General features: G+C 45.5%; 9 protein-coding genes across 9 annotated transcripts; 5 read left to right on the top strand and 4 right to left on the bottom strand. All coding sequences in view use genetic code 12, as the record gives it.

Moving 5' to 3' along the window:
* On the bottom strand, positions 1–1,325 carry CXQ85_003308 (uncharacterized protein; the record flags this gene model as incomplete). Its single annotated transcript, XM_025486954.1, has 2 exons — positions 1–4; positions 25–1,325. The coding sequence occupies 2 exons, from the start codon at positions 1,323–1,325 to the stop codon at positions 1–3; spliced, it is 1,305 nt and encodes a 434-aa protein (XP_025340402.1).
* A 1,412-nt stretch (positions 1,326–2,737) lies between these two features.
* CXQ85_003307 (uncharacterized protein) lies at positions 2,738–3,997 on the top strand (the record flags this gene model as incomplete). Its single annotated transcript, XM_025486953.1, has 1 exon — positions 2,738–3,997. The coding sequence occupies one exon, from the start codon at positions 2,738–2,740 to the stop codon at positions 3,995–3,997; it is 1,260 nt and encodes a 419-aa protein (XP_025340401.1).
* A 981-nt stretch (positions 3,998–4,978) lies between these two features.
* Positions 4,979–6,202, bottom strand: XOG1 (glucan 1,3-beta-glucosidase; the record flags this gene model as incomplete). The annotated part of the gene is made up of 1 exon (XM_025486952.1): positions 4,979–6,202. The coding sequence occupies one exon, from the start codon at positions 6,200–6,202 to the stop codon at positions 4,979–4,981; it is 1,224 nt and encodes a 407-aa protein (XP_025340400.1).
* A 3,521-nt stretch (positions 6,203–9,723) lies between these two features.
* On the top strand, positions 9,724–10,047 carry RPP1A (ribosomal protein P1; the record flags this gene model as incomplete). Its single annotated transcript, XM_025486951.1, has 1 exon — positions 9,724–10,047. The coding sequence occupies one exon, from the start codon at positions 9,724–9,726 to the stop codon at positions 10,045–10,047; it is 324 nt and encodes a 107-aa protein (XP_025340399.1).
* Positions 10,048–11,263: 1,216 nt separating this feature from the next.
* On the bottom strand, positions 11,264–11,860 carry RPL13 (60S ribosomal protein eL13; the record flags this gene model as incomplete). Its single annotated transcript, XM_025486950.1, has 1 exon — positions 11,264–11,860. One exon carries the CDS (start codon positions 11,858–11,860, stop codon positions 11,264–11,266), a length of 597 nt encoding a protein of 198 aa, XP_025340398.1.
* Positions 11,861–12,247: 387 nt separating this feature from the next.
* RPS16A (40S ribosomal uS9 domain-containing protein) lies at positions 12,248–12,918 on the top strand (the record flags this gene model as incomplete). Its single annotated transcript, XM_025486949.1, has 2 exons — positions 12,248–12,319; positions 12,511–12,918. 2 exons carry the CDS (start codon positions 12,248–12,250, stop codon positions 12,916–12,918), a joined length of 480 nt encoding a protein of 159 aa, XP_025340397.1.
* A 690-nt stretch (positions 12,919–13,608) lies between these two features.
* On the top strand, positions 13,609–16,626 carry RIC1 (Ric1p; the record flags this gene model as incomplete). Its single annotated transcript, XM_025486948.1, has 1 exon — positions 13,609–16,626. The coding sequence occupies one exon, from the start codon at positions 13,609–13,611 to the stop codon at positions 16,624–16,626; it is 3,018 nt and encodes a 1,005-aa protein (XP_025340396.1).
* Positions 16,627–16,733: 107 nt separating this feature from the next.
* CXQ85_003301 (uncharacterized protein) lies at positions 16,734–17,099 on the top strand (the record flags this gene model as incomplete). Its single annotated transcript, XM_025486947.1, has 1 exon — positions 16,734–17,099. One exon carries the CDS (start codon positions 16,734–16,736, stop codon positions 17,097–17,099), a length of 366 nt encoding a protein of 121 aa, XP_025340395.1.
* Positions 17,100–17,489: 390 nt separating this feature from the next.
* TUB2 (beta-1 tubulin) lies at positions 17,490–18,899 on the bottom strand (the record flags this gene model as incomplete). The annotated part of the gene is made up of 2 exons (XM_025486946.1): positions 17,490–18,830; positions 18,888–18,899. The coding sequence occupies 2 exons, from the start codon at positions 18,897–18,899 to the stop codon at positions 17,490–17,492; spliced, it is 1,353 nt and encodes a 450-aa protein (XP_025340394.1).
* Positions 18,900–19,749: the final 850 nt, after the last annotated feature.

Below are 19,749 nucleotides of genomic sequence, written 5' to 3'. Positions count from 1 at the left end.
CTAGCTTCGTCGTCTGCGACGTACTTAGCAAACCCGTCATAGACTTCTTCAGAGATATCGTCCATTAATAGCGAGTCATAGACGGTCCAGGAACCACTGAAGTCTTCAATGTTCTTCACAATGCGAGATTTGACTTCGATGAAGGCATTTCTCAGGTTAATGTATCCCACAATGGGTCGAATAAGTGCATAGTTAACATAGCTTAGTTCTGGAGTTTGGAATGGCACCAGTGCTCTAACATTATTAAGACGCATTGTCAAATCAAGGACAAAATATTGCGAGATATCTTCTGAGCCAGTGGTGTTTCCGTTTGTAAGTCGAAGCATATGGTCCTGCTTATTCAAAGAGTCCGGGTTGACATATCTGGAGGCTTCCTTGTTGATGGACTGACTGATAATACTCACAATTTCCAGTACGTGGAAGTCCTTATTTTGCTCAGGAACCATGACGTCTCCGATCATGTCCACCTTACCTGATGTGATCCAACCGAATGGGCCTTCCAAGCCAGTATTTAGATGGTCAATATTAAGAGAATCGACACGAAGTCTTGTAACTCGTTTCCAAGGTAATTGTGTGACTTTAGGGCCTGAACCATCGACCTCATCGAAGTCATCAAGTCTCTGCCTTTTATGAATCGTGAAAAGGGAATTGTCGTATGAGCCACTCATAATGTTGGCATTGAGGAAGTCATAGAAAAGCCAATGCTTGCGAAGCTTCGCTAACTCGCAATTATAAATTGCCACGCTGAAAGGACGGAAATTCGAAGGCTGGAAAAGTGTGAACAAAACGTCTTCCATTCTAAAGTCATTGAATTCAAAATCACCAAATTGATGGACATTTTTGTAGTTTCTGGCATCGTCGTTTGGGTCCCAATGAACATGGGTTCTATCAACGACACCTCTCATGCCCTTCACTTCTAATGTATCCACTATACCTGTTCCATTAACCCATTTCCTAAACGATAGAGACATGTTAACTTCCTCTATAGTCAAGTCGAATTGCGTATAATTGCCGTCATCAAAGACTTCTCCTTCTGATTCTGACGGATCCAAACTCTTCGCATAGGCTTCTGCCTGGCTTCCTTTGGAAAATTGTCTCGTAGCTTTTGGTCTTCTGCTGACGAAGCATTTCTTAAACGAAATCTTTCCGTCTGACCATCCAGGCACGATAGCGTGCTCGAAAGTGACCGTCAACTTGGAATTTTTCGTGATAAACTCACCGACCTTTCGGGCCACAAGCTCCTGAGCGAACACAGTATTAATGGTAAATATAACCAACAGCACAAACGTTGTGGTACCGAGTATAAGAATGAGGGCGTTTCCCATGACGAGCCAGGAAAAAAATGCAGAGTAGTCATCGGTGTTGAAAGGCCGATTGGACCTTTTTAGAAGCCAACGTAGGCGAATCCATAGTCTTGGTAATAACCCCTTCGTTGATGCTAGCAATTGTTCTTTGGTAACGGGTCGTTGGATGTTAGATGGCTTGGGAGAACCCTTCTGGTCGTTTAGCGTCGTATCAGCCAGCTTTGAAGGATCATGTTTCAGATGTGGCTCTTTTGGTCCCGATTCGGGGTCCTTTCGATGAGGTCCGGTTGGATTCGAGTAAGCCCGAAGAAGTGGAATCGTGGGCCTTATTAGACTTATAGGACGCCATAAGGGCCTTTGGAGAGCCGGTCGAGTCCTGACGAGGCCTCTTGATGCCAATTGCCGAAAGCAGAACATGGCCTGGGGAAGAACGATGGGCTTGAGATGTGCGCAGGATTATCAAGGATAGGTTTTTGTGGTTTTGTGGAGAAACACAACGCAACGCCGAAAAAAACACGGTTTTAGTGGCAGATGATGCTTTTCCAGAATGGAATGTGTGTCTTGATAGTAAGTCTCGGAGTTTTGTGGGAACTTCGCAATAGTAGCGTGGGCCCATTGTTGTATAGTTGAATTTCGCAGCAATAGAGCAAGTGATGGAGGGGTGGTGGGAGAGGCCATTGGTGAGTTATTGAAAGGGAAAAGGGAGGAATGGGGGAAACGAGTATGGACGTTTGGGATCGAAGAATAAGTTTCCTTTTTTAGTGGTTCGGGCGTACTGGTAGTAAGTTGTGGAGTCCTTTACCAGTAGAATGTTAGTGTAGGGAGGGGCATCATGTCCAGTAGAACCGTTTCGAGGAAACACCTGGGAAAGTTGGTAACTCAGTGATGTAATAAGAGCTTTTGAACAACGTTAGGTAGTTGAGGAACTTTTTCACCTTTCTGGTTGTTTTGTTGGGTATGAACTGGAACAGTTTCTGGCATTTCGCAGCCATTCTTTCACCCCAAGCCATGAAGCAAATGCCATCAGGTTCACCTGGAAACTCCCATATTCCCATTGCCAGAACAACTCACCCCTCTTCCATCAGCTCTTTCATTAGTCACTGGTCTCAATCCCAAAAAAAGACAAAAAAAAAAATAATCAGGAATTGCCTCCCCCACTATGACTCAACTGGAACCCTTTCTAGCGTATTATCAGATTCTGCCCATAATATCCCAACCCACATTCAAAAATTTCCCGCCAACTACAAAGCCACTACAAAATCTCTCCAAACTACCCGATTGGCCATTTCCTGCCCTATCTACATTTGACTCATCGTTATGTGCGGTTGACTCAGAGGTTACAAAACCCCCAGAGCCTTATCATAAAAACCACCCAAGCGGCTCCCGCACTGTGAAACGGCACCCACCAAACCACTCACTTCTTTCTGCAACCAATGCCTCAGTTTGGCAAAGCCTTTAGAAAAAAACATTTCCCCCAGATCCCAGATCACGTGGTGCCGGTAAACAACGGTTCATATGGTCTTCCTCCAGCCGAAATCATCAACGAATACCACTCTGCTTTTGATAAGGACGTAGCGTTTCCTGATGAGTTTATCAGATTGCGCCAGCAGGACCAGTATAAACAGGCCGTGCACAGTGTGGCGCCCATAGTGAAGAGCGCGCCAGAGAACTTGGCCTTGGTGGAAAATGCCACTACGGCGGTGAATACGGTGTTGCAATCGGTGGACCTTGTGAAGGGGGATATTGTGGCTATGCCTACGACGACGTATGGAGCTTGTGCTCAGACGGTGCGGTATTTGCATGATTATAGAGGGGTAGACTTTGTATGGGTGGATGTGGAGTACCCTATACTGGACTCTGAGGTGGTTGCAAAATTTCGCAAAGTGTTTGAAAAACACCAGGTTAAGTTGGCTATTTTTGATGCAGTGGTGTCAATGCCTGGAGTGGTGGTTCCTTGGGAGCAGTTAGTGCTGTTGTGTCGGGAATTTGATATTATTTCGGTGGTTGATGGCGCCCATGCTGTTGGTTTGATTCCTCTAGACCTCGATAAGGCCAAACCGGACTTTTTCTGCTCAAACCTCCACAAGTGGTTCCATGTTCCTAGAGGCTGTGCTTTCTTATACGTCCATCCTCGGTTCCATAGAACCATTCAGACGCTCCCCATTAGCCACCAGTACGTATCGCCGCACGCAAAGCTCACTGACGAACAAGCCAAAGACTTGCTATTCCATAAGTTTGCGTTCAATGGGCTGAAAACGTTTGCTGCCATTGCCACAGTGCCTGCGGCCGTTAAATTTAGAAAGGAGGTCTGTGGAGGCGAAGAGGCAATTAGAGACTACTGCAACCGATTGGCCCAGGAAGCCAAACAAGCTGTGTTGCGTAAGTGGGCCAATGCCCAGATTGTTGAAAATGACGAAAAGACGCTTTCCTCGGCGATGATCTCATTCTTCGTGCCTATCCAAGAGTACAGCCAGAGTTTCGATGCATCTGATCCGTCAGCAGTGTTGCAGCTTGTGAACTTCTCTCTGGAGTGGCAGTTAACCAAACGACACACCTTTGTGCCTATCAACGGCCATGCTGGGAAAATCGTCGCTAGACTTTCGGCACAATTGTTTAACGAGGCAAGCGATTACACCTACGGATGTGAAGCGCTTGACGATGCATTAAAGGCGTTCTTCTCTCTGAAACTCTAAATTTTCGCAGCCAAAATATACGATCCATACATAACCAGAGGCCCAGTTGCGCAACCAAAATACCATCCGACCGCCTACCGGCTGCCGATCATCTTGTCCCAAAGCCAGTCCAATTTCATCTGCTGCCGAGCAAAACCCAACCTACCGTCCCGAACAGCCACTGCATTCGGCTCGTCGCCTCGAACCTCCTGGCGCCTAGCCCTCCCTGTTTGCTCGCAGAAAGGCGCTTGTGCAAGTGCACAAAATCAATCAGAACGAGGGCCAAACTGGAAAGTAGACTCGCGCCCTCTTTTTTTGGTCAAGGCTGTGTGGGTAAAACTGGAGGGGATAAACGCGCGAGACAATAACGATTGTGGAATGAATAAGCCATAATTAGTAAAAATGTAGGAAAGACAGGTTTTGGTAAAACAACTGCCGAAAACAATATTAGGTTTCAAAGGGGGGGATGTGAATGGCGGATAAACACACGGGAAAAGGACAAAATTAAAAAAGGGCTGCAAAACGCAGCCGCTGCAGGAGCAACGTTTGACAGGTTGAATGTATATGCTATATAATTATTTTTCCTTGGTAAACCGGTGTGGCTCGTGGCAATTGGCTGCGAAAAAGCTGGGAAACACAGGAAAGGAGCGAGAGGCTAGAGCATGGTCTGCGGTTTAAGTTGTTCCACAAAATCAAATGGTAGCCCCTTGGGCTGGTAACGCAAAAAGCAGGTAATTAAACGAACGTAGTGGTTGCTGAGGAAAATGCCGAGGAACAGGAAGAAGGCGTTGTTCTGTTGTTTTGCTCTTGTTTTGCTCTTGTTTTTCCGATCGCCTACCTGTCCTCGGTACATTCCATGGTAGCGTCGGATAATATACGTCTCGCCAGGGCATTTGCTTCACAAGTCGATCTCGGATCGACACCGGCTATGTCGCCATGACAATTTCACTTCACTCTACATCACCTTTTTCTCAAGTTTGTTTTCATTAAATTTGTATACACTTAGTACACGCACTGGTTAGGGTACTGTCTGTCGTCAAATGGTTGTGGGAAAGCACCAATCTTGATCAATCTAGACAAGTCCCAGTCAATGGCATCTTCACACTTCCAGTTCCAGAAGATCCAGCCACTGGCAGTGGAGTAAGCATCGAGCTGTGCCTCAAGGTACTTACGCACATTCTTCTTGTGCTCGTCAGTCCACTTGTCAGGGTTGGTGTATGTGTCACAGGAGCCATAGTTTGGAGAGTTGTCGTAGTCTCCAGACCAACGGGCACCACGACCCACACCGTTCAACCAGAAAGCACAGTCAGTAAGAGCAGCAGACCATTCACCAACAAGGTTCCAGTGGTACTCCTTCTTGTGCTGAGGACCCCATTTACAAGCAGTCTCAATGTGGTCGTCAATGTCAGCAGCAAGTTCACCTGGAGAGAAAACCTGGTAGTGGTGGTGGTCCAAGACAACCTTCCAGTAGCCATCCTTGACGTTCATGAAGCTGTCCCAGTAGCCCTCACTCTGCTCGAAAGCATCGTGAATGGCGACATTGTTGTTGGAGACAGATCTCATGTTACCGTAGGCCCATCTGTAGAAGTTCTTGAGCTGGTTCACGTCAGAAGCTGGTCCGAGAGGCTCGTTCAAGAATTGAATGGCACTCACGACATCCTCATAATCAGTACCACCATACTTGTCAAAGATAGCTTGCAAGACAGTAAGGGTAAGAGAGATGTTCTCGTCACTCTGGTAGCCAATTGTGTCTCTCAAACCAGAATTGTCGAAACCATTCTGAGAGCCTGGAGCACCGTGCAAGTCAATCCAGACAGCGAGACCGTGTTTACGAGCCCAGCCAATGGCTCTTTCCAAGTAGTAGTCTTGGCCCAGGACATAAGGATCGTCGTCCAAAGCACCATAAGCCCAGTAGCCAATGGGGATTCTGACAGTGTTGATGCCTGCATCAGCAATGGCCTTGAAGTCTTTCTCCTGGTACCAAGTGTCCCAGTGCTTCTTCAATCTCTTCTTGGCCTCTTCTTTACCAAGAGCCTTGGTGTAGTGATACTCATCAACAGGCACGTCCTTGTCACCAAAAGCGGTGAAAAGGGACGGCGTAATATAAGGTTCAAGAACGAACCAGCCACCCAAGTTGACACCTTCAACCTTCTTGTTCTGGTAGTCCCAGTCAGAGGCCTTCTTACCTCTCTTAACGGTTGATGCGGCCAACACGGCGGTAGCCATGGAAAAGATGGACAAAAGCTTCATCTAAAAAAGCAAAAAGAATATGTATATATATGGATTGGAATGTAATTAACGAAGAAAGAAAAGGAAAACGGTCGACAAGAAGCCTTAGATTGAAGGCTTTAGCGAAAGACGAGGGGACGGTTGATTTCGGGGGGGGGGGGAAAAAAATGTACAGGAAGACGAACTGATGATGGAAGGAAAAAAAAAAAGGTAAGAATGGTGGGCGGGAATGGCTCTTTATATACTGCTAGGGTGAGAGATAAAACAAGCCTAAGGCAGGGAAACAAGGCAGGAGGCGTTTGGCGATACAGACAAGGCAGGTAGACGTGAAGGGACGCAGCAGGCGCATGAACAAGGCCGCGGGTCCTGCACGATGCGCAGAAGGCTGCACGAGGGGCATGCCAGGCATGCCAGGGCAGGTTGTGAGCGAGTGCGCCCCCACGACGTCACAGAGTAATTATAGCACCGAAAAAACAAAAAAAAAAAAAAAAAAGGGTTATCCAGGAAAGTACCTATCCGTCAGTCGTTTACAGGGTTCTAGTACCATTAAACAAGGCAACCCCAACACCCCCAAACCAAGTAAACCACCACTTGCCTAGCCCAGTCCTTTTTTCCCACAACCTAAAATTAATTCAGCACCCTTGTAGTCTTCTTTCTTCTTGGCCCTCTCTTCTCGTTTAGTGTCACACCCCGAATAACCTCTACCGCTAACCTTTCATGCCACAAACCAATTCCCTCAGCCAGTGCCAGACTTGCTCCATTCCACCCTTTCCAGCCTCCTCCCGCAAGGGCATTCCCGCGTTTTCCGCCCTGGCCCAGCCCAAGGCACGCTCCAGAAGATGCTTGGCCGCGCACTGGCCCCATATACCTTTCCTCCCACAAAGACGCTGGGAGGGACCTGGGCAGGCCATGGCTACTTGTGGCATCAGCAGGTGCTTTGAGTGAATGGACGCTGGCATTGTCAATTGCTTGTTGCTTGGAGAAGTGATGTAGCTTTGGGGATTTTTCTTTTTGGCCAAGAATCCGCTTGAGGGGCTGGGGCTGTCTTGGATTCAGGCATTCAGAAGTATCTTTGGGAATCCGGGGCAGGCTTAACCTGTGGGTTTATGGCTTAACATGGTTGCTGTGAAACATGGGACGCAACGACGAAACGAGGAAGGAGGAAGGGTGGGTTGTTCGCACTGAGCAAGGCAAGCACCGGTAAAGTAGAGACTCTTGCCGAAAGGCAAGGCAAGCAAGGAGAGGATGGTTGTTCGATGGCTGTTCGATGGCTGCTTTAGTTACCTGAGGGCTTTTTTTTTTTCTATTTACATGGCCGTTGGTAAAAATAGCCTTTGAGGGCTAAAAATACCTGACACTCGCCTGATACAAAGACTCCCCTCCAGGAGGCATTATCCGTACGGTGATGTTTCGTATTACGATAGTCTTTTTAAGAAAACCAGGGTCGGGTCGGGCTGGCCGATTACGCCATCACCAAAAACGGTCCATGTCTTTAAATAGCGGTTGGACGTTGGCGTTTGGTATTTTTGGTCACCTCTCTGTCTCCACCTCTGGCTGCGAAATGGCTGCAAACTAGCCTGTCTGGATACCTACAACCATCCAGCCAGTACCTTCACCCCACGTCTCCATCCTAACCTTTCTTTAAGCTTTACCCTATGGCGGTTCGTATACCCAGCACTCTATTTACCTTCAGCGTAGGCACCCCAGGCACCTACTGACGGACTTGTAGGCTACGTATCCCGAACAGTATCGTAACCACAAAACGATCAGACCCTGTGACTTCTTTCCCTATTTTTTTTTCTTATCCACCTTTTCTTTTTCTCTCCTCGCCTGTTTTGTCCACCTTGTTTCCTCTTATATAAATAAAACATGGCTTTTGTGCTCCGTGGCTTGTTGTTTGTTTAGCCTTCACGGTTGGCTGGTAGTCTGGTGGGAGGGGTCTAGAAACCAAGCGCACTCTATGTTTATCGCTGCAAGAGAAAGAAACACAGACATGAATACTGGGGAAAACTCGTGGCACATGAGGGGCAGGAATAACCTTAACAACGCCGGTAAATGCTGGGTGACTTATTGTCATGTTTTTATTTTTTTTGCCGCTTCCTCTAACTATCAGGGTCCTAACTCTGTTCCTGTCTTTGTACGCATAAACCAGCCGCTTTCTGTTTATTTAGACGTAGCCACGCTAAAAACGCGCTTTCCATGTAATTTGGCCCTTTTTCGTTGCATGGCTCCAAACGGGCCCAATGCTTATGATGATCCAGCATCGTGTGTACCTATTTGACGTGGCAGCGTGGCTTTTCTGTGGAAAATGTGATTTTTATCTTCCTGATTTGTATTTTTTTTTTTTCATAAGTGGCTTGAAATCTTCACCAGCCCCGGGGAACTAATACCAACCAGCTTTGTTGATCAAACTCAATTCCTACGAGAATTTCATGGTTTATCGGTGGATACACGGTTTTCGTAACTATAACCCGTGTTCGGATTCGCTTCACGTCTAAATTTGCGCTTGCAAGCGGTTAACAACTTTAAAGTTTAATTCCGAGATGGGCCCCAGGTCCAGCATCCACCATGACTCGGAACGCTTTTTTGATGATACCGCTCGGGTTTGGAGCGGCTTTATCTTCCATACGTCAATGCCTTCCATGTCAATTGAGCCGCTCCAATGTTGAAGAAAATATCATGTTGGTTTGGCAGGTCTTGGCTGGGGCTCGCAGAGTGTGCATTCTTAGTCGTCTTGGCTGTCGCTGAGAGAGTCGTAGTGATAGAGATGAGAGCAGTTAAGTGAATTGGAAGTCATTTTGTCGCTTGGTGGGCTGGCGGTTTCCAGTTGTTGTCATTTGTTGAGGTAAAGGACCTCTCAAGGCATCGCTCAAAGGGGATGCCACATGCCCAAATTAAACTAGAACAACACGTTGCCAAACGTTTCATTGTTTTAGGATCTGTCCTTTACCTCCAGTCAATTATAGTGAAGCATCAATGGCAGGTTTAACACATTGTCTCTCCTAAAAGCACCCTTTCGTAGTCCTTTTGGCTCTTTCGAGTATTTCTAACGTAACAAGACTGTACTATCACAAAACAACCGTCTGATGAGCCGTCTGATGTTTTTCAACCTCTCCCTTTCTTTTACCCTACAAAGTAGAAGGCATCCTTTTATCCACTTCCTCGATGATTTGCAGCCATTTCTTCCATCTGCGCGTTCACTATGTCCCATCCTAAACACCATTTTATCTTCAAAACAATAAATCCCATTTAAATAAACAGCAAATAGCACTACTTAATGCCTAACGAATGCTTGATGAACATCTTGCCTCCAATTTCCCCCCTGGATGCCACCTTCTTCCTTGGTACCCACTGTGACGGCATCGCGGGTCTGGTGCCCTAACTGTATACACGTGATCTCAGCATCCTCTGCCCTCGCGCCCTCTGAAAAAAAAAGTTCACCGTCGAACTACTTCCATCTACAAACTAAGAAATAGTCTGCCCTATTGCTTAATCTGATTACTTCTAGTTAATTCGCAATGTCTACTGAATCTGCTTTGTCCTACGCTGCTTTGATCCTCGCTGACTCTGGTCTCGAGATCTCTGCTGACAAGTTGTCTACCTTGACTACCAAGGCTAACGTCCCAGTTGAGCCAATCTGGACCGAAATCTTCTCCAGAGCTTTGGAGGGTAAGGACTTGAAGGAGTTCTTCTTCAACATCCAGGCTGCTCCAGCTGGTGGTGCCGCTGCTGGTGGTGCTTCTGCCGCTGCTGGTGGTGCTGAGGAGGCTGCCGCTGAGGAGAAGGAGGAAGAGGCCAAGGAGGAGTCTGACGACGACATGGGCTTCGGTTTGTTCGATTAAACCTGTCGTTGAGGGCGCCTTATCTGTAATATATTAATACACATATATTATTTGGAACCGTTTGTGGTGTGGTTTGGATCTTTTGATCTAGGGGCCTACCACTATGTGAAATGTAGAACTGTAGACCGACAACGTTATCCAAGCGTTACTCTAGGGAAATGAATGTACCTTTTTACCTTATTCAAAATTACCCTTAGAGATGAAGTGATGGAATGGAGAACTCAGCTTCTGCTTCTGCTGCTTATAGTGGGATTTCTTCTGCCATCTAGTTTTCCAAACCCATACTAATCCTCGGAAAGAGTAATCTTAGGAAGGAGAAGTCATTTAAATTAAAGTAGGGATGGACATTTCTTATATCTATGTAACTTCAAATGGTATTATAGCTGGCTTACATGCATGGTCCCATGGTCTTCTAACTCCCAGTCACTATTGAACTGAGGTTGACAGAATGGAATACATACCTTAAAGAGCTTTATATGACAGGAAATTTACTAACTTGCTTATATAGTGTTATTGATAATCTACCTGAAACTTTAATTCTGGTGAATGCTAGATATCCAGAATGGCTGCGAAAAGCAGTAGAACTTGCCCATAATAAGTTAGTCTAGATCACCTAAGCAAGCTTAACTAGGGAGCTTTAGTATAATTGAAGAACATTTTATAGTTGTCATTCGACGGAAGAACTTGACAATCTACTTTGTCGTGACTTCTCCATATTCACAGGTTTCTATCGAATGCTCTAATGCCTGGGTGCCATTGAGGGCATTACAGGGTAAGTCGTAAGTTTCAAACCAGCCGAAATGTATTCAGGTATAAATCAACTCTAACTTTCCTTATGAGTTATACTCCTATACTTCGGTGGTTAATAAAATAATCAGGCCACTGTACCCCATCGTTGATGCCTCTCACCGTGGGGAAACCGTTGAGACCTCATCTCGCAGAGGAACCCAAACAAGGTTAATTCCATCAATGAAACACCAGGACCAAATGCGATAGACGATTAGATGATTGCTTTTTCAACTCAGGGCAGCCTATGCCTCTTTGAATTGTTAATCCCCACAATCTTCATCCAGTATTGAGACTCACTACAATAATTTTTCACCACAAACACATCTACAATTACAACAGCGTAATGCCACTAAGCACACGCAAAGCTAACTTAACCGCGTAGCTATTAATTTATACACCTGGAGTTGAGGAAATGAGCACTGTTAGCTTATTTCTTCTTCTTGTCAGCCTCAGCCTCCTCCTTCTCCTTGGCTCTCTTGTCTCTGATGCCCTTGTACTTCTTCTGGTTCTGAGCAGCTCTCAAGGTCTCGTAGGCGGTCTTCTCTGGGACCTCAACGGCTCTTGGGGCAGTCTCAGGAGCAATCTGGGTGATTGGGAAAGCAGCAGGAACGGAAACCTGCTCACCTTCAGCCTTGGTCTTCTTGTCAAAGACGACCAACTTGGACTTGTATTCGTTCAATCTGGCGACGTTAAGGTCGAAGGTCTCCTGAGAACGGTTCTGTCTTCTGTGGTCAACAGCGATACCGACGGTTCTGGCGTACTTTGGAGTCAAACCAGCGGCCTTGACCTCGGCCAAAGTGAAACCTCTACCGGCTCTGACCTTTCTGTTGTACTTGATGGTTGGACATCTCACCACTGGTCTCAAGAGGTCCACTGGCTTTGGAGCCACTCTGGCGGCCTTGGCGGATCTGGCCTGACGTCTGGAGACCTTCTTGCCAGCCTGGTCCAAGTGCACTCTGACACGTTCCTGCCAGTGCTTTCTGAAGTGGTTCTTCAAGATTGGTTGGTTCTTAGCGATAGCCATTTTCCCTTGATGAGTTGTAGTAAGAAGATCTGAGAAAGAAGGAAGATTTTTTTTTTTCGCTACAACGCTGAGGGCCAGTACAGGCCGCGCACTGAAAGAGCGGTCACAGACGATCACGTGTGCACCTCCCACCCAACTAACGAAAAAAAAAGTACTGTCGCACTCACCAACACTTAACTTACTAGTACTGGCTTGTTAGTGCGGTTTAACTATGAGGGACAAGACCCGTACACCCATACTTAACAACTGGCGAGCTCGCTCACTCTCTGGCTCCCAAAGGCTCAACCGCCTGCAGGTAGTAAAAAAATTTCCTCTCGCATCAGTAAAAAAAACTACCTACTATTTCGTGCAAAACTTTTCTTCCCCAATCTCTTTCAAGTACCCAAGATGTCCACTCCATCTGTCCAGGTATGTGATAGCATCAAGTTCCAGTCGAAGTACGGCCCGATGATATACCCAGTTTTGATTTCACAAGAAGCCTTCGAAATATCCCGTCAGCATCCAGCCCTAAATGTCCATTAAAGGTGAAAAATGAATAGCCAGACCAGTGAAAATGTTCCTTCAAGCACGAGTTGTCCGTGCAACACACCCCCAAACAACGAATATCGTCTTCGACTACCTCCCCCCACTTTCATAATACTAACATTTAGACTTTTGGTAAGAAGAAGACCGCTACCGCTGTCGCCCACGTCAAGGCCGGTAAGGGTTTGATCAAGGTGAACGGTTCTCCTATCACCCTCGTTGAGCCAGAGATCTTGCGTTTCAAGGTCTACGAGCCATTGACCTTGGCTGGCTTGGACAAGTTCCAGAACATCGACATCAGAGTTAAGGTTTCCGGTGGTGGCCATGTTTCCCAGGTCTACGCTATCAGACAGGCTATTGCCAAGGGTTTGGTTGCTTACCACCAGAAATACGTTGACGAGGCCTCTAAGAACGAATTGAAGAAGATCTTCGCTTCTTTCGACAAGACCTTGTTGGTTGCTGACGCCAGAAGAATGGAGCCAAAGAAGTTTGGTGGTCGTGGTGCCAGAGCCAGATTCCAGAAGTCTTACCGTTAAGGTGCTTTTGGGTTTCACTCTCCGTCATATATTAATGTACAAATAAGAAGACAAAATGTAGGCTGGCTTTGTCTAAGAAGCGTCGGCGTTGGATAGCTATGCGGATCGTATTGACTAGGCCAAACACTCGACACGCTATGAAGCAACCAAGAAAGTCTATCATACTACGGTATATGACAACATGTGTATTGTTGAACAGATCGGTTTGCTAGCTTCCCTAGCAATACTATCGCTCAAGCGTGGTGAAATATCGGGAACTAGACGACGAGCCGTACTAAAGCGTCCATCCCTCCTACTCTATTTACTGCATCTCATCAGGCTTCACAAACACTCTTATTGTAGTTCAGAACCCAATATATCATTGGACAGCTTGATATGGTATGACTTTAGCAGAACCAGAAGTGTGCCTTTCGTGGATTTGCACCCATTTAGTAGTGGTAAGCGTTGACATCCTCCACAACCCCACACTACCCAAACAACGCAAGAACGAAAAGTGTGTCATTCTCTGCCAAATAATCCAAAAATCCAGATATCAAACAGAACTCCATAACTAATTATCCGTATTCACTCTTCTTCACTCTTTTCCTATCTCCAGGCTCGGCACCACTTATCGCGATAACTAAACATACAGATCACCTACTACAGTAACTACCACTGTTCAAGTCAATCGCGCCAAAGACAAATTAAACAATGTCGTGGGTCTCTTCTAGCCCGTCCTTTCACGTACCGCTCCCGAAGAGGTTTGTTGACTTTGTTGCAATTCCTCAGACTCCCCTATTAGCTTTGGCTACAGATACTGCCATTCTCATATGCCATGCCCAGTCGTTGGTTCCTATATGTGTCCATGACCGTACGCCAGAATGCATCGAGACCCACGGTAAATGTGTTCAATTGGAGGTCAGACAGGTCTCTGTGGATACTTCAAGGCTCGACCAACTTCATACAGCCAACATATTTGTCAAGACTGAGTCCAACTTCATTATGGTGTACCATATTTTGGCTAACTACTCAAGATCTCTATACGAGGTTCATGACAAGAATGATGACGATAAGCTTCTACAAAATTCCTTACCGCTTGCACTGCATTCGAAGTTCTCCTTGACGGCGTTGTTCAAGTCAGCTACAAAGTCCATTCTTCAAGGAGGACTGAATATCGTTAATTTAGAGAACGTGGAGCATTTCAGTAATGCTGCAAATGATGATGAACAACGCAATGACGTTATACCTTTGGTAAAATTGACCTTGGTAAAGATCTTAAGGATGAACGCTACTATTAGAAATTTCTGGTGCAAGCTGAACTCACAGACTTTGATCTTCCATAACGACCAAGAGGAAATCCAAGTCCTTAATTTAAAGACCCTCAACTCTGAGGTTTTGAACTTGTATGACTATGACTGGTTTGATTCACATTCCCTTATTCTGTACAGCTTGTCCAACAACCGGTTTGTCTTCATTAATCCTTCCTTGAACGTCCTGCTTGTTGAATTCATTCATGATGACGACGACAGACTACTTCTCAAGCACCACCCCCTTCTAGAGCTTGAAAAACCAGTAAAAAAGGTACACTTCAATCCACAATTTGACTTGGTTCTTTTAGAGACTGAAAACTCCTACGACTTGTACAAATTAGCATTTTTGGGTAAGAAGCATGCTATGACTTTTGTCAAGACCATATACAGCTCAGAGTCGGCGGCATCGTGTCAATGGTCTCCATGTGGAACATTTCTTGTGATCATTGATTCTGATTCTGGTTTTTGGAAACTAGTATCCCGCTTTGGTGCCACTCTCTTCAGCTCAAAGTCCATCTACTCTGAAATCACGGCATCGAACTCAGACGATTCACAGGCTCTGAACTCGCTGGCATTCTGTTCAGCTTCTAAGATTCTTGTTGCACCGAACGCTCTACAGTTGTATGTGATCGACAAGCAGACCAGGAATGTTTACATTTTGAATCTCACCTCCCAACAAGATTCGATAGGCCAGCCAATCCTTTACGATCAAAATTCTATCAAACTACTCAAATCTGATCATTCTTTTCTTAAGATTCCAATGATCCCTCATTATCAGAAGACATTAACGCGGTTCCATCACATCAACGGTACTTCTAAAAGACTTTCCAATAGACGGCCAACTGGTCAATTAACAATCCGCAAAAATAGCCTTGATCAGCTCTCAATTTCTTACGGAGACAGAATATCGGTCAGCACTCCCCTTACTAATGGTCAGGAAACATGTCATGCCCTCTGGTTTAATTTCGTAAACCACTATATGGAATCGATGAACATAGTCAACCATTACTGGGCCGATGAGTTTTTGATTTTAATCAATAGATTTGTCAGAGATGATATAGATGACGACGGCCACGTGGATTTGATGGCTGATGAAGTTATCGTTGTCAACACGGAGGGTTCCAGCCGAGGTAATGGTGGTGCCAGCTTCAAGTTTGACACCGACTTAGTCATCTGGAGACACCATCTCAAGACGAAGATTCTTAGTGTGGAAGTTCAGAATGGCGAAGAAGGGGCAACAAAATTATTGGTGTTAGTAACGGGTGACCTGAAGATAGTGATCATGGAACTTAACAGACAAAAGGATAAGGAGAACAACAAGCCCGGCATCGGAATTCGCAGGTCGATTCATTTGTCAAGTATCCAACACAAGCTCGCTATTCCGTTGATAACAAAGATGGCCATGATCCAGCAGAAACATTTTCTCTTTTTGCTCTCAACTGGCGACCTATTCTTGCTAAAGAATCAGTGTCCTACGGAGAACGAGCCTTCTGGACGAGGCTCAGTTCAAACAACGAACATGTACGAGTTAGTGAAAATACGTGAAGCTGTTGAGACCATGCACATGAGCTATGTGGACTTTGGAGGCCCTACGAGTATTCCACATCTCACAGTGATGACCAGCGAAGAGGTCATCATCTATAAAGCGGATGAACTCGTAGAGCGAGTTTATGAGCTTGAAGGCGTCGCACCACATCCTGGAGTGGATGTCGAGAGACGATTACGACCAATAAAGGTTCGCTTGTCATCCATGCAACCCCTCACCACTCAGCAAATAAATGGGGCCGTGGAGGCTACTGGGTTCGAATATCAAACTATCTTGAAGAGTGATAACTTTCTCTTAAAGCATAGACCCAGCAGGCAATTGATACTGAACAAGTTTATTCAGCATGACCTATTTGAAAGCAAACTTGATGTTTCAACCATTAGAGAAATATATAAGGGAGCCTCAAACTTCGATTATTGCTTGGAATTACTTTTGTTTGATTTCATCGACAACGAAACTGATGATGATCTTGAAAAGGTTGTGAGGCTTGTCAGCAGCACTACAGGAGCAGACAGTATCTACGTGAATCTCTTGAGGAAGATTGAAGTGAGATATTGGCACAAGTTCTTCAGACTTTTGGATGAAACTCCGCTCAGCTTTATGAACAGACTAATCAAATCCCAAGATGTGGAGCTCTGTTACAATTATCTTATCGTTTATTTGAATTTTAAGAAAGAGTATGAGGCCTCAGAGACCCCTGAGGAAGACCAAGCAATACTTGACAAGGAAGATCGCGATATAATTTTACGAATCATAGAACTCCTAAAAGACTCAAAAAGATGGGACCATTGCTTTGAATTATGCAGATTTATCAAGCTTTTGGAACCCTCTGGTGAGCTTCTCCAGAAAATTCGCAGCCAAATCGATTCATGATGGAGATGATGGTTTGCGCACGCTCGCTCGCATTTTAACCAACCAAAAACTTTCAATTTGTCCTACATAACTGATTTGAACCATCCCGAAAACAAGCTCATACCGCCATGACTCTTGCCACGGAATTCGCTGAGACGACCCGTCGTTCTCTAACCCAGGGTGAGATGAGAAAAAGAGTGATTCACTTGTACAGAAGATACATCAGAAACTCTAAAGAGTTCTGCAACTTGTACGAGTTGGATATGCCTGTCTCTAACGTCAAGACCAAGATAAGACAAGAGTTCGAAAGACAAAGATTCGTTAACGACTTGGGCGTTACCAATGTTCTTTACGCTAAGGGCCAGATGGAGTTCCAAGAATTAATCAACTTCTGGAAGCAGCAGTGTCATGTCATGAGATACTTCGAAGACCAGGAGAGCTACAACACCGTTGACAAGAACGACTTCGTCAAGAACTTCTTGAGAGGCAACTAAATTGTTGCCCTGTGCATTATAAATCTGGGTAGCGTTCACTCCTTAGTCAGTACAGTTGCCCTGGATAACCATACACATGGCTGCTCTTGGGTAGCAGCATCATGTCGACTGAAATTCCACATATACAATACAATTCACGTTTAATGAACCCTTGTGTAAATTTTTCCATATATTAAGGCGTAATAAAACTCGACTAAAATTAGATGATACGAAATAAAGAGAAAGTGTAGGACATTCAAGCCGCTCACAGGGTATTCCTTCAAGCGACTCCCTGCCGAACGACAACCGGGAAAGAGTGAGCAGCCTTGAGCAACACAGAAGTACACGATACCGTGTACCTAGGGTATAATTCTATACATGAACCAGTATGAGAGTAAGCACTCACATAGCTTAGTCCATGTTGTCAACCAAAGGAGCCTCCTCGGCGCCGTAATCCACATCCTCCTCTTCCTCAACGCTAGCCTCCTGGTACTGCTGGTACTCGCTAACCAAATCATTCATGTTAGACTCAGCCTCAGTAAATTCCATCTCATCCATACCCTCAGAAGTGTACCAGTGCAAGAAAGCCTTTCTTCTAAACATGGCACTGAACTGGTCACCAACTCTCTTGAACAACTCCTGGATAGAAGTGGAGTTACCGATGAAAGTAGCAGCCATGTCCAAATCCTTTGGAGGAACAGAGCAAACAGCAGTCTGCACGTTGTTAGGAATCCACTCGACGAAGTAGTCGGCGTTCCTCGTCTGAACCTTGTACATTTCATCGTCGACTTCCTTCATGGAAACATTACCTCTGAAGAAAGCAGCAACAGTCAAGTAACGACCGTTTCTTGGGTCAGAAGCAGCCATCATGTTCTTAGCATCGAACATTTGCTGGGTCAATTCAGGAACGGACAAAGATCTGAAGGACTGGGAGCCCATAGAAGTCAAAGGAGCGTAACCAACCATAAAGAAGTGCAATCTTGGGAAAGGAACCAAGTTGACGGCCAACTTTCTCAAGTCGGAGTTCAACTGGCCGGGGTAACGCAAGGAGGTGGTGACACCAGACATGACGGAGGAAACCAAGTTGTTCAACTGGTCGTAAGAAGGCTGAGGCAAACGCAAAGTTTTCTGGCAAATGTTGTACAAGGCCTCGTTATCGATACAGAAGGTCTCGTCTGAGTTCTCAACCAACTGGTGAACGGACAAGGTAGCGTTATATGGCTCGATAACGGTATCAGAAACCTTTGGAGAAGGCATAACGGAGAAAGTAGCCATCATTCTGTCGGGGAATTCCTCTCTGATTCTAGAGATCAACAAAGTACCCATACCGGAACCGGTACCACCACCCAAAGAGTGGGTGATTTGGAAACCTTGCAAGGAGTCACAGCCTTCGGCCTCTCTTCTAACGACATCCATAACAGAGTCGACCAACTCGGCACCCTCAGTGTAGTGACCCTTGGCCCACACGTTGCCAGCAGAAGACTGGCCAAAGATGTAGTTATCAGGACGGAACAAGTTACCAATACGGGACAGCTTCACAGCGTCGATAGTACCTGGTTCCAAATCCACGAGAACAGCACGAGGAACGTATTTGCCAGAAGAGGCCTCGTTAAAGTAAACATCCAACTTGGCCTTTTGGATGCCATCGTCGCCATGATAATTACCATTGTTGTCTAAACCGTGTTCACCACAGATAGTCTCCCAGAAGGCGGCGCCAATCTGGTTACCACACTGACCGGTGGACAAGTGGATCTGATGTTAGTATTTTACACGTGAAACGCTATTTTTTAGACCGTGAAGGGTACGTACAATTTCTCTCATGATCGTTGGTAATGGGGTTTATAAGAAATGTTTTTGTTGATACTCGTGAGGGATCAAGGTGTGTGTTGCACGACTAAGTAGTATCAGTATTTTTTTCTCTGTTATTGTTCGTGCGGGCCATAAATTTGTTTGGATTTTTCCCTTTTCGGACGCGCGTGAGTCTATGGGAGAAAGGCTAGATCGTAAGGGCCCAGGGTGGTTTTCTAAGGAAATAAGGGAAATGGTGTGGTGTTGGTATGGCTGGAAAGATCTGGTTTGGGGGAACAGTGTGATGTAATTTTTATGGTAATTTTTTGTCGTTGAGGTATTATTGGTGGGTATTGTTTCAGTGTTGTTTGAGCATTTTGGTGTTTTTCGCAGCCAATTCTCAAAAGTCGTAATGGTATACTGACGGTGGAGGGCTTGTGAATTATGAAGTGTCTGTGTAAATTTGAGTAGAAGAGTTATAGAGTTAGGGTTGGGAGTGTGGTAGAGGAAGATGGGTTGACAGTTTTTTAATGATTTAGGGCTACGTGAACGTCCCAAGGGCTTTCGTTTACCCGCTTTGTCGTCTGGCGGGCGTGTAACGGCAATGAAACAGTAACAAAGGAGCTTCTATTTTGAATATTGAAGTATTTGAGTAAAACCTGCTGACTAAATTTCTACTAATTTGCTTTTTTTCTGCCTAAAGCTGTCTTCTTATTCGTCTAAAGGTCTTGAGGCGTTGCTCTCCATAGTTAAGAAAGGCTAGGTTCGAGTAACTGTGCCAATTTGCCATTTTGGTGCACGGGTGTAACTTTGTAACAATTCATGTCAACTTGCTGCAAATTGATGAACCAGAAGCATCAATATGGCTCCCACAGCGGGTTTT

This window comes from Candidozyma haemuli (genome assembly GCF_002926055.2).
Source record: "Candidozyma haemuli strain B11899 chromosome Unknown E_2014730914, whole genome shotgun sequence".
Lineage (NCBI taxonomy): Eukaryota > Fungi > Ascomycota > Pichiomycetes > Serinales > Metschnikowiaceae > Candidozyma > Candidozyma haemuli.
The sequence above is the reverse complement of the archived record's forward strand: the minus strand, read 5'-3'. Positions and strand labels throughout refer to the sequence as shown.